Source organism: Otolemur garnettii, unplaced genomic scaffold (genome assembly GCF_000181295.1).
Source record: "Otolemur garnettii isolate 467f Iridium unplaced genomic scaffold, OtoGar3 scaffold00156, whole genome shotgun sequence".
Classification (NCBI taxonomy): Eukaryota; Metazoa; Chordata; class Mammalia; order Primates; family Galagidae; genus Otolemur; species Otolemur garnettii.
Window position 1 is genome coordinate 3071919 of NW_003852551.1, and position 12184 is coordinate 3084102.

A 12184-nucleotide genomic window follows, 5' to 3' on the forward strand; every position below is an offset into this window, starting at 1 on the left:
GGCGCCGAGCCAGTGACCCCTTTTTAACAAAAAAAAATACACTGTGGCATTAGGAAGGTTGAGAACCAGTATACTAGTAGGAAGAAGGTGGGTCTCGCTATATTGGCCATTTGTGCCCAGAAAACTTCAACCTGCCCCACTGTTCAGGTGCCAGTCATTTTAGCTGTCTTCCCTAGGTTCCTTTGTGATTAGAGATGCTATTTAGTGAATGATGCTCCCTAGCTCAGAAAAGCTCTAATTTGGAAAAAAAAAAAAAAATGCTGGCTTTGGGACTCTAGGCAACTCCCCTGACTTATACCAGCCCACTTCTCCCACAGACTTCCCTCCCTTGTGCTTGGCCTCCCACTCTATCTCTCTACCATAGGCTTAAACAAAGGTCTTTTTCTGTGAGGACAGGAGGCATCAGTCTAGAAGCCAGGAGTGGGCTCTTATCACTGGATCTGCCAGTGCCTTATTCTTAGACTTCCCAGCCTCCAGAAATGTGAAAAATAAATGTTTGTTGGGAGCCAGGCCTATAATCCCAGTGCTCTCGGAGGCTGAGGTGGGTGGACCACGCAAGCTCATGAGTTCAAGCCCAGCCTGAGCAAGAGCAAATCTCTGTCTCTAAAAAATAGCCAAGTGTTGTGGTAAATACCTAATACCTATAGTCCCAGCTACTTGGGAGGCTAAGGCAAGAGGATCTCTTGAGCCCAAGAGTCTGAGGCTGTTGTGAACTGTGACACCATGGCACTCACCTGGGGGCAAGAAAGTGAGATTCTGTCTCAAAAAAAGTTTGTTGTTGGGGCAGTGCCTGTGGCTCAAGGAGTAGGGTGCCAGCCCCATATACCAGGGGTGGCAGGTTCAAGCCTGGCCCTGGCCAAAATTGCAAAAAAAAAAAAAAAAAAGTTTGTTGTTTATGACACATATATATATATTTTAATGATATTCTTATCATAGCAGCACAGACTGACTAAGACAAGGCCTATCAATCCCTCTTCCTAGCACAGTTCTCCCTTGGCTGGCTCTTTTTTGCTATTTAGGTTTCAGTACAGATACCAATGGCTCAGAGCAGTGAGGCACTGCTCACTCCTCACCCAGCCATGAACCATCACATTGCCTTGTTTTAATTCCTTTGTAATACATATCTTCCACTGTAGCTCCTCTGTCTCTAAAATATACAACTGTATCTGGCACAGAGTGGCACAAAATAAACGGACAGGGGTAAGAACCTGCCTATGGCTATCACCATACCATGCATTGTTCCAGGGGAAACTTTCTTCACCTGAGGTCTTTGGTTCCCTCTGGCCCTATGTACTGTCCTTTTACTCCTTGCCTGCCTAGAACAGGAGCTCTTACCCAGCTTCCCATAGTGCTCAATGAGATCCATCTTGGAAAGGAGGTTGACATGTGGCAGTTCCACGTGCAGCATGGTGGCCAGGGAGGTGCACAGTACTGAAATAAACTTGGCCGGGTCTGTGCAGTAGTGCGAATCCACGAGGTGGACTGCAGTCAGCTGGGAGAGAAGAAAGGGACAGGGTGATAGTGACCTGGGGAAGAAGGACAATAGGGCCTAGGTCTCCCTCCCAGAATGGGCAATTAACTTGAGTGTAAGCCTTCCCCATTAGTCTCCACCTGCTTCTGTTCTGTTCTAATAAGCCACATTCATTTTCTTCTTTCAGGAAACATAAAGTTATTTCTTACAAAATGGATTGCACTGAGCCTTCCGGTGGGCAGAAGGGTCTAATTACATTGCATGACTCCATTCTTTCATTTACTATTGCTCACCAACTTACAACCATCACCTCCATGTCCCTGTCTGCATAATCCTTTCTATTTTTCAAAAAATCTTTTTTTTTTTTCCAGTTTTTGACCGGGGCTGGGTTTGAACCCGCCACCTCCGGCATATGGGACTGGTGCCCTACTCCTTTGAGCCATAGGCGCCACCCTATTTTTCAAAAAATCTTAAGTGGCTACTGACACATCCATTTCACAAATGAGAAAACTGGGGTTCAGAGAAATGAACTTCATTACCCAGACCACACAGCGAGTCAGCGGCACAGCCAGAATTCAAACTCACGTCGGTTTTACTCCAAAGCATCTCAGCCCCTACCTCGTTATGTGACATGGGGGTGTGGCATCTGTCCTCCCTGCCTTAGTTCCTCTGTATTCAAATTAGGCCTGCCCATCCCGAGACGCACCCTAAGGTCCCACTGCGTCATTTGGGAGAAGATGCTACGCAGGGCGCCGTGATGCGTGCAGAGCTCCACTTGGCCTGGGCAGTCGAAGAGAAAGTAATAGCCACGAAGGGGGTCGAGCTTGGCACGCAGCCAGTCCAGGTTGGCTTCCAGGTACTCCATGCAGTAGAGCAGGCCGCCGTTGGGCCCTAGCCGCAGCGCGTCCATCACGTCTCCCAGCCCCACCAACTCTCCTACGTCCACCGCGCACTCGTACGGCAGACCGTCGTTGGCCGGGTCCAGGTTCACAACGGCCACGCGCCGGCCTAGCGCGCGCAGGAACTCACTCATACCCAGACAATACGTCGTCTTCCCCGAACCCGGCGGGCCGATCACCACCTGCCCAAAGGCCGTGGCCGGGGCGGCTCCAGCCATGGACAGAACGCTCCCCGGACCGCAGCAAGTCGGCGGGAAAACAGACGAACAGCCAGGCAGGAGATAAGATGGGGGCAGGGATCTCCGATGTGCACTTTGTTGGGTGTCAGCGGCGGTACCGGGGGTCGCCAAAGGAGAAACAGCCGGGACCTGCGCTACCCAAGGGGAACAAGCAAGTACGAATGGGTCTGCTCTCGACTTCCGGACAATGCCGGAAGCGGCAAGCTCTACAGGAAGTCCCGCCCTCACGGCGGACTTAGCACAGCGCCAAGGCGCATGACGACACAACCGCGTTTCTCCCTTTGGGGACGTTCGAATGTGGGAGCTCTGCGGGGAAAACTCTAGGGACTTGACCGACCTCCCTTCAGACTCCAATCAGGAGAGAAAGGGATATACAGTAATAAACTTCTTTATTCTTCGGTTATGTGGCTGACCGGGGCCACCTCTGCGGACTCTGCGATGCTCGGTCTCCACCGTCGAGGGGCCCGCCCCAAGACCGTGTTTTCCCCAGAGCACCACAAATGCCCCCCTCTTTCGAGCCCCTTGCTCCCCTTTCTGGCCCTCATGGTAACCCCCTTAAGACTCCCCAAGGAAAATTGTGCTGATAAGCTCACCCAGTCCAGGCTTTTCAAGGTGCCGTGGTAGGAAACAGGGGCCAGGGTTAGGAGACCAATGAAAAGAGACCATTAAGCACTAATATCCAACAATTTTGTAAAAATGCCCTTGAGGTAGAGAATCTGTAGGGAAGCTCAGAGCAAAGCACCCTGAAGACTGCTGATCCCTGGCTCTTTTCTGCTTTGGTGGTAGGTAGGGCCCGGGAAGAGAGTTTTCCTGTAGCCCCCAGTAACTCTGACCATGGAAGCCCTTAATCCAGTCACTCAGGCTCTTTAGGGGCTGTGTGAGGCACAACTGGAACCCCTCACAAAGGCCATCTCTGTCCGAAACTTCATACTAGTGGGTGGCTGGCGGCGGAGCAGTGATTCCCCCTGGTCCTGGGGTAGAGGCTCATCATAGATGGTGGAGATGAGGCCCAAGCCAATTCCACGGGGTCTCTTCAGTTGCCCAAATGGCTGCAGCTTCTCTCCATGGTACCTGGATTTAAAAAGGGCTCTCAATGAGGACTGTTCCCTCAAGCCCCAGTACAGGGGTTGGAGAAGGACAAAGAAGTAGCTACTGCATTATTTGGTTTGTTCATAGACACAAGCTTTAAATCTGGATTGTGGCTCTCCAGCCCCCTTATTTATCCATTGACAGGCAGTGCCAGCAGCCAGGGGTCTCTGATACAATTTTCATTTAATTTCTGTCACTACAGACTCCCAAATGGCAATCATCAAGTTCAAACTCCTCAAATGGGGGAATAACTTTCAGGGGATCAATGATCCTGTTAAGTCTTAGGGCTTGGTCTAAAATGAACAAAAAAGCGCCAAGTCCACTTTTGCTTCTTCTAACTCTGCTTTGAAGTTCATCCATCCCAAGACCAGTGGGAACAGAGAAACCAGGGCACAGATGAGAGGTTTGGGCACTAAGGTTAAGTCACTCTGCCACACTCACCCCAATCCACGCTTGCATCTGGGGTGCTGGCCATCACTATCCAGGGCCTCAGGCAATCCTGAGCACCTGCTGCCCAGGCCCTGGCCCTCAGCCCAGCCCTGCCGCTCCATCACCTTCCGCCCAATGCCCTGTAGAGAGAAGGGTAAGACTCAAGAAGTAGGTCTCCTGCTGGGAGGGGGGATGGGATGGGAGGAGAAGGAGTGGAGGTAGACAGGAAAAGAGAGGGTCAGTGGTTTGGGTACAGTGCTCACTTACCTTGGTGTGACGCTCAAAGGTGCCCACCTGGCATGTGATCACAGAAACATCTTCCTGGCCACCTCGGAGTCGCTGTTCCAGACGCATTTGAACAGAGTCTCGGGCATCCTTGTCTCCACCATCTGAGGAACCAGAGCCCAGTTTGTGGAAGGATCCTTTGTAGTGGAGGGAATCAGGTTTCTAGGACCCCCACAAAATTTCTTAATTTATTTTCATGGTGTTCTGTTATCTGTCATTAGACTGGAAGCTCCTCACAAATAGAAACCATGGCCTTCCCCCATCTTACAGAAAAGGACATTGTGGTATAGAAAAGTCACAAGAGCCAACAAATGCGACACAAGATTAAAGACCCAGGTCTTCTCTCACCAGCCCCAGGCCATTTTTGACTTTAAAACCTAAACTCTCACCGGAACCTGAGCTCCTGACCATCCCACTCTACCAGGGCCTGTCCCTCAGATCCAGAGCTCCCTGAAGGCTGTTCCCACATGGCCTTCCTCCTCTACCAGGACAGGAAAAAAACTGTCCACAACTAGCACTTACTGTCTTCAACTACAGATATTTTAAGAGAGGAACCCTTTCACAGTGGGCCACCCCAAGGGAAGTGGTCCTGTTTCAGCCTCTGCTAAGCATCTCTGGGAATGTGTCACTGCAAGGCCAGGGAACCAGTTCCAAGTCCCAATACTGCCACCACTTTCCCAGTACCTCTGTCGTAGTACACACTCATGTCCACATCCCAGTCATCAGCTGTCTGTTCATCAAAGTCTGCAGGGATATAAAAGCATACAACAGAGTGGTTTCAAGACTGTTCTACTGAGAGCTAAACCTAGAGTTAGACACAAGTTTCAGAACTTGGGGCTTTTGTTTGTACTTTTTATTATTTATTTCAGACAGTCTTATTTTGTCACCCTCAGTAAAGTGCCATGGCATCACAGCTCACAGCAACCTTAAACTCTTGGGCTTAAGTGATTCTCTTGCCTCAGCCTCCCAAGTATCTAGGAGTACAGAAGCCCACCACAATGCCCAGCTACTTTTTTAGAGGTCTCATTCTAGCTCAGGCTGGTCTCAAACTCATGAGCTCAGGCTATCTTCGTGCCTCAACCTCCCAGAGTGCTAGGATTATAGGCATAAGCCACTATGTTCAGCTTATTTGTTTTTTTTTTTTTTTTCAGAGACAGAGTCTCACTTTATTGCTCTTGGTAGAGTGCCTTGGCAGCGTCAGTAACCTCTAACTCCTGGGCTTAGGTGATTCTTTTGCCTCAACATTCTGAGTAGCTGGGATTACAGGTGCTTGCCATGACGCCTGGCTATTTTTTTGTTGTGGTTTGGCTAGGGCCAGGTTTGAACCCGCCACCCTCGGTATATGGGGCCAGTGCCCTACTCACTGAACCATAGAGGCTTCCCAGCTTATTTGTATTTTTAGATCTCTTCTGGGAGGGTTAAGAATCAGGGGAATTTTCTCTCCAGCAGAGGAATTTTCTCTCCATCTCACTGCTGATCCCCTTTTCCTAAAAAGGCTGACTGGTCTCAACCTGTCCCCTGGCCTTTTGTTTGGGCTCACTGCCAGAAATCCACCATGTGCAACAGAGAATCCCTTCCCTTGAGCCAGCATTACCTCCTTCTTCCTCCTGCCAGAACTGGGCGTCAGTGTAGAACACCAGGCCAGAGCCACCTTTCTCCCACTTGAGCTCGATCTCCTCCTCAAAGAGCCGCTCAGTGGTCCGCTCCTGCCTTGTCACATCCTCGTGTAGTGCTTCATGCCGCTCCCACTCCTCACACCGGTCATCGTCCTGGGAGAAGGTGGACAGATGTGACCTCCCTGTCTAGCTTCATGCCCAGAGGGAGGGAAGCTCAGGGCACAGGAGGCATGTGAGTGGTGCTCTGCTCCATTCCTTCACATTTCTCTGAGAAGCAGCACTGGCCCTTGACCAACACACCTCTCCAGCTCTGATTTTTCTCAACATAGTTTGCTCCTTTCCCCACGCCTCTCATCCTCACAAGCTTTTGGCCATGTTCCCTGCCTGAAATATCTGCCCTCCTCTCCCACACCCTTTTCTTCTCCACTTGGTTAAGTCCTCCTCATCCCTCAAGTCCTCCAGCCTCCGTGAAGCCCCTCACTATTAGGCACACAGCTCTTGCCAGTCTCTGAACTCTCAATGCTAATCAGTACATAGTGATTATATATGTTGTCATAAAGAAAGGACAGGAATTAGACTTGGCCGGTAGCTCAAGTGGCTAAGGCGCCAGCCACATACACCTGAGCTGGTGTGCCAGGGCCTGCCAAACAACAATGACGGCTGCAACCAAAAAATAGCCGGGTGTTGTGGTGGGCACCTGTGGTCCCAGTTACTTGGGAGGCAGAGGCAGGAGAATCACTTGAGCCCAGAAGTTGGATGTTGCTGTAAGCTATGATACCATGGCACTCCACCCAGGGTGACAGCTTGAGGCTCTGTCTCAAAAAAAAAAAATCTAAAAAAGAAAAAAAAAAAGACAGGAACTAACACATCATCTACTACGTGTCAGGTCCTTCCCATAACTTAGCTCCTTCAGTCATCCCAACTACCCTGTGAGATAAGTAAATAAGTACCATTATTCTCATTCTATAGATGAGGAAAGGAAACCAAGGTTCAGAGTAGTGAAAAGTGATTTGTTCATGACAGTACTCCAAGAGAGAGTGCCAGAGCCAGCATGCAAACTTAGGTCACCACACCATGAAGCCTCTCTAGATGCTGGCTCCTTCTCTTTGGAGAGATTCTAGACTTTTTGAGAGGAGAAAAATGGATCTTAATATAACTTTAGAATCCTGCACTAGCCCTTGGCTTACAACTTATGGAAAGACAGGATGATTCTTAGCTAGAAACTTCAGGAGACCTCAGGAATCACAGAGCAGGTGCTGGAGAAAAATCAGGATACTGCTACACTAAGGATGTGTTAGCAATGCAACTCTTGGCTCGGAGCTTTGAAAGGGTGAATTATCGTTTACCCAAAGTACACATTTAAAAAAAAAGTTTTCCCAACAGGGCGGCGCCTGTGGCTCAAGGAGTCGGGTGCCGGCCCCATATACCAGAGGTGGTGGGTACATAACCCGGCCTCAGCCAAAAAACAAAACTGCAAAAAAAAAAAAAAAAAAAAAAAGTTTTCCCAACAAATTATCTCACTTGATTTTACAGATGAACAATAAACTTTGGAAAAAGGAACCACAAAACATCTATTTCTTTCTTTCTTTTTTTTTTTTTGTTGAGACAGAGTCTTACTTTGTTGCCCTTGATAGAAGGCTGTGGTGTCACAGCTCACAGCAATCTCAAACTCCTGGCGTCAAGCAATTCTCTTGCTTCAGCCTCCTGAATAGTTGGACTACAGGCACCCTCCATAACACCCAGCTACTTTTAGAGACAGGGTCTCACTCTTGTTCAGGTTGGTCTCCAATCTGTGAGCTCAGGCAATCCGCCCGCCTCAGTCTCCCACAGTGCTAGGATTATAGGTGTGAGCCACTGCACCCAGCCACAAAATGTCTATTTTGTTGATAGAGCATAGAGAGGCTACTGTTCAATCCACCTACTCTAGGTCAGAAAATAGATGCAACTGCTCTACAAGGCAGCACATGCTGTACTCACATCATCTGAGTGAGACTCTTCTTCCTCCTCCTTTTCCCCTTCTTCCTCAGGCTCTCCACAGGGGCTGGCTGGTAGATCTGCCAGGCAGGTTCCCTGGGGTATTTCCTCACCCTCAGTTGTGTACACAAACTCTTCTTGTTCCACAGTCTCTGAGTCCTCATACCTGAAGGGCACGTTGCCATAGCGCCGGGAGGAACCTGTCTTAGGGAACTGGAGTTGCAGCTGTGTGATGATCCGAGGGGGTAGACGGCAAGCCCGAATCAAATCTAGAAAGACCCGTAAGGGTGTCCCCACATTCCCATTGGGCATCAGCACTGGTGGGTTCAGTTCTGGCAGTTGCCTCAGGTCGGTCAGGGAGAACGCTTCATTCTCTGCCTTCCAACTCTTCAGCTCCTTCCGGGTTTTAAAGGGAAAGGAACCCAAACCTGGGAAGAAGAGAGAAGAATGGATCTTTTTTTTGAGACAGAGTCTCAGTATGTCGCCCTCAGTAGAGTGCCATGGCATCCTAGCTCATAGCAACCTCAAACTCTTGGGCTTCAGCAATTTTTTTGCCTCAGCCTCCCAAGGAGTTGGCACCCACCACAATGCCCAGCTATTTTTTGGTTGTAGTTGTCATTGTTTGGCCAAACCCTCCAGCTCTGATGTATGTGGCTGGGACCCTAGCTATGATCTACAGGTGCTGAGTCAAAAGAATGGTTCTTAAAACCCAGAAGCCTACAGTAACACTTAAGCCAGGAATTGGTCAAGGTTTAAGTTTGATAGCCTAATGCTGTTTTTCACTTTCAAATTTCTCTGAAGTCTCTTTCTCCCTTCCTAACCAGAACCACCTAGCAGTTTCTTGCTATTTCTTATCACCTCTCCTGGACATAGAAGTTTCAGTCTCCTGCCGACCTTTTGATTCTCAACTGTCATCAACGTCTACCTCCTGCATGCCCTCATACCATGTGGTCCAGCCACACCTAACAATTTAACATTTCCTGAAAGTTTCACAGACTTTCAAATCTCTGTGACTTTGTAAATGTCATTTACCTTGAACACCTACAAACTCCTATTATTTTTCAAGATCCAGATGAAAAGCCCTCATTCTTTTAAAACACAGAACCTCACTTTGTTGTCCTCAGTAGGGTGGCGTCACAACTCACAGCAACCTCCAGCTCTTGGGCTTAGGCAATTCTCTTGCCTCAGCCTCCTGAGTAGCTGGGACTACAGGCGCCCACCACAATGCCCAGCTATTTTTTGTTATAGTTTGCCTGGGGCCAGGTTTGAACCTTCCACCCTAGGTATATGTATATGGGGCTGGAGCCCTACTCACTGAGCCACAGGTGCTGCCTCCCCCACCTTTTTTTTTTTTGAGACAAAGGCTCAAGCTGTTGCCCTGGTAGAGTGCCCTAGCACCATAGCTCACAGCAACCTCCAACTCTTAGGCTCAAGCGATCCTCTTGCCTCAGATTTTCTTTCTTTTTTTATTGTAGAGACAGAGTCTCACTTTATCGCTCTCAGTAGAGTGCCGTGGCATCACACAGCTCACAGCAATCTCCAACTCCTGGGTTTAGGTGATTCTCTTGCCTCAGTCTCCCGAGTAGCTGGGACTACAGGCACCACCACAATGCCTGGCTATTTTTTTGTTGCAGTTTGGCCGGGGCTGGGTTTGAACCCGCCACCCTCAGTATATGGGGCCGGCGCCCTACCCACTGAGCCACAGGCGCTGCCTGAGTTTTTCTATTTAGTATAGATGGGGTCTCACCTTTTTTTTTTTTTTTTGCTCAGGCTGGTCTCGAACTCATGAGCTCAAGCTATCCATCACCTCGGCCTCTCAGAATGCTAAGATTACAAGCGTGAGCCACCGTGCCAGCTGAAAAGCCCTCATTTCTTGATTCATCTAAGAAGCTGGTTTCTGCCTCCTCTGTCATCTCATGGCATTTGGTAATAAACAGCATAAGTTCTGGTGCAGTACACTCAGGTTCCATATTGTGGATCTGACAATCACTAGCTCTGTAAGCTTGAGCAAGTCACATAACTTCTACATCCCTCAATTTCCTAACCTCTAAAATGGGAATAACAATATGTCCTATCCCACAGAATTACTGTGAGGGGTCAATAAGAAAAGTGTCTCGGCTTGGCGCCTATAGCTCAACCGGCTAAGGCGCCAGCCATGTACACCTAAGGTGGTGGGTTCGAATCCCCAGCCCGGACCCGCCAAACAACAATGATGGCTGCGACCAAAAAATAGCCAGGCGTTGTGGCGGGCGCCTGTGGTCCCAGCTACTTGGGAGGCGGAGGCAGGAGACTCGCTTGAGCCCAGGAGTTGGAGGTTGCTGTGAGCTGTAATGCCAGGGCACTCTACCCAGGGGCATAGCTTGAGGCTCTGTCTCAAAAAAAAAAAAAAAAAAAAGAAAAGAAAAGAAAAGTGTCTCAGGCCAGGCACAGTGGCTCTCCCCTGTAATCCTAGCACTCAAGGAGGCCGAGGCGGGTGGATTGCCCTGAGTTCACAGGTTTGAGACCAGCCTAAGCAAGAGTGAGGCCCCTGGGCTGACGCCTGTGGCTCAGTGGGTAGGACACCGGCCCCATATACCAAGGCACTCCTTACTTATCTGTCCACAGCCAGACCCTTCCTCTGTCAAAAATAGGAAGAGAGGGAAAAAAGCAAACACAAAACCCAAGAAGAATAAATTGAATAAGGAAGAAAAGCATGATCTTCCTATTACTTTGTTCCTGAGGCTAAGAGTAGAAAGTTCTCCTGGCCTCTTTGAGCCAGGCTACTGCTGTGGTCTACCTGCCAGACCACCGCTGTGTCAGAGCTGCCCTCGGCAAAGAAAGAGTGGGAAAAAAAAGAAAAGAAGAGGAAAAAGAAATATATATATATACATATGTAAAATCACAGATAAAGGAAAATTAAATATACCGCTGAATCAAACGAAGGAGAGGGAGGGAGGAGGGATAAAGAAAGACCCAGTCTGTTAACTTTTCTCACAGGTACCTGATGCCTCAGTAGGTAGTCGAAGTCTGCGGATGAGACATCGACCCGGCAGCCAAGTCCCCTGAGAATCCAGCCACCGGCGGCCCGAGTACATGCGAAGGAACCGCTGGGCTTGAGACAACCCCCGTACTGAGATGACACAGCAGCAGGTGTGAGTGTGGATGGGCGCAGAGTCTCTAGAGGGGAGAGCCCGGGCATTGGTGGCCGAAGTCTGGGCGAGAAGTTGGCCGTTTGCGGGAGGGTCGGTATTAGTTAGGCCGGAGTCGAGGGCGGCCTGGGAAGGAGCTCGTTCAGGGCGATGACGGTAGTGGAAACAGAGGAAGCCACCGCCTCTATGTTCCCGGAACTGGCCGAAGTAGCTCCGTAACTGGGCCGAGCGCAAACCAGGGGGGATACCACTCACTACGAGGTAAACTACAGCATCTTCCTCCGCCTCGCTGGGCGCCGCCATCTTGGGTTGTCACATGATCTGCGTAAACCAACTCTCGCGAGATCCCCGCGAACTGGTTCCTGTGTTGTGGTTGCAGTGGTTGGTCCGTTGAGATTGGGGTTTTACCAGGTGGAACTGGCGGAAGCTGGAGAAGTTAGTTTGAGTTTCTTTTTCCCAGAGAGAAGCCGGCGATGGTGGAAAAACACCTGGAAAATGGGATTTTAGTTTCACTCTCTTGCCCAGGCTCGAGTGCCATGGCGTCAAATTCCTAAGCTCAGGGGATCCTCTTGCCTCCGCCTCCTCGTGTAGCTGGAAATACGGGCACTCGCCACAACGCCCGCTAATTTCTTTTCTTTTCTCCCTTCCTCCCACCTTTCTTCTTTTCCTTTCTTTCTGGTCTCTCTCTTCTCTCTTCCTCCCCCCTTCTTTTCTTTTTTTCAGACAGAGTCTCACTTTGTTACCACCCTCGGCAGAGTGCTGTGGGGTCACAGCTCACAGCAACCTCAAACTCTTGGGCTCAAGCGATTCTTTTGCCTTAACCTCTAGAGTAACTGCGACTAAGACGCCCGCCTAATTTTAGAGGCGGGGGGGTGTCCTCGCTTTTACTGAGGCTAGTCTCCAACCTATGAGCTCGACCTCATAGAGTGCTATGGTTACAGATGTGCACCACAGTGCCCGGCCTCCTTTTGTGTTCTGGAACACGGCATACTACAAAGAAATACCCTTGCCCGTATGTCTTAGATAAAACTCATGGATATCTTTCTTTTCTTTT

At 49.6% G+C, this 12184-nt stretch overlaps 2 protein-coding genes across 2 annotated transcripts in view; both read right to left on the minus strand.

The window, feature by feature from the left end:
- Window positions 1–2838, minus strand: part of GPN2 (GPN-loop GTPase 2) — an 11961-nt gene extending 9123 nt beyond the window's left edge. Inside the window, exons 1-2 of the mRNA XM_003799857.3 lie at window positions 2178–2838; window positions 1336–1492 (exon numbers count right to left, since the gene is read on the minus strand). Of these exons, the coding sequence (XP_003799905.1) occupies window positions 1336–1492; window positions 2178–2588 (568 nt within the window). The 5' untranslated portion in view covers window positions 2589–2838. The remainder of the gene's footprint in view (window positions 1–1335; window positions 1493–2177) is intronic.
- A 70-nt stretch (window positions 2839–2908) lies between these two features.
- On the minus strand, window positions 2909–11462 carry GPATCH3 (G-patch domain containing 3). The gene is made up of 7 exons (XM_003799806.3): window positions 10983–11462; window positions 8006–8430; window positions 6007–6181; window positions 5097–5156; window positions 4395–4516; window positions 4140–4267; window positions 2909–3680 (listed from the first exon to the last, which is right to left on the minus strand). Exons 1-7 carry the CDS (start codon window positions 11431–11433, stop codon window positions 3476–3478), a joined length of 1566 nt encoding a protein of 521 aa, XP_003799854.1. The 5' UTR covers window positions 11434–11462; the 3' UTR covers window positions 2909–3475.
- Window positions 11463–12184: the final 722 nt, after the last annotated feature.

What these genes read in the sequence shown, in the direction of transcription:
- GPATCH3 (XM_003799806.3), bottom strand. Translation starts at nt 11,433, where the DNA reads ATGGCGGCGCCCAGCGAGGCGGAGGAAGATGCTGTAGTTTACCTCGTA. An exon ending in GAGTGTGTACTACGACAGAG is followed by an intron (nt 4,517 to 5,096) that starts GTACTGGGAAAG and finishes CTGGTTCCTCAG; the next exon opens with ATGGTGGAGACAAGGATGCC. An exon ending in AGATGCAAGCGTGGATTGGG is followed by an intron (nt 3,681 to 4,139) that starts GTGAGTGTGGCA and finishes TTTTAAATCCAG; the next exon opens with GTACCATGGAGAGAAGCTGC.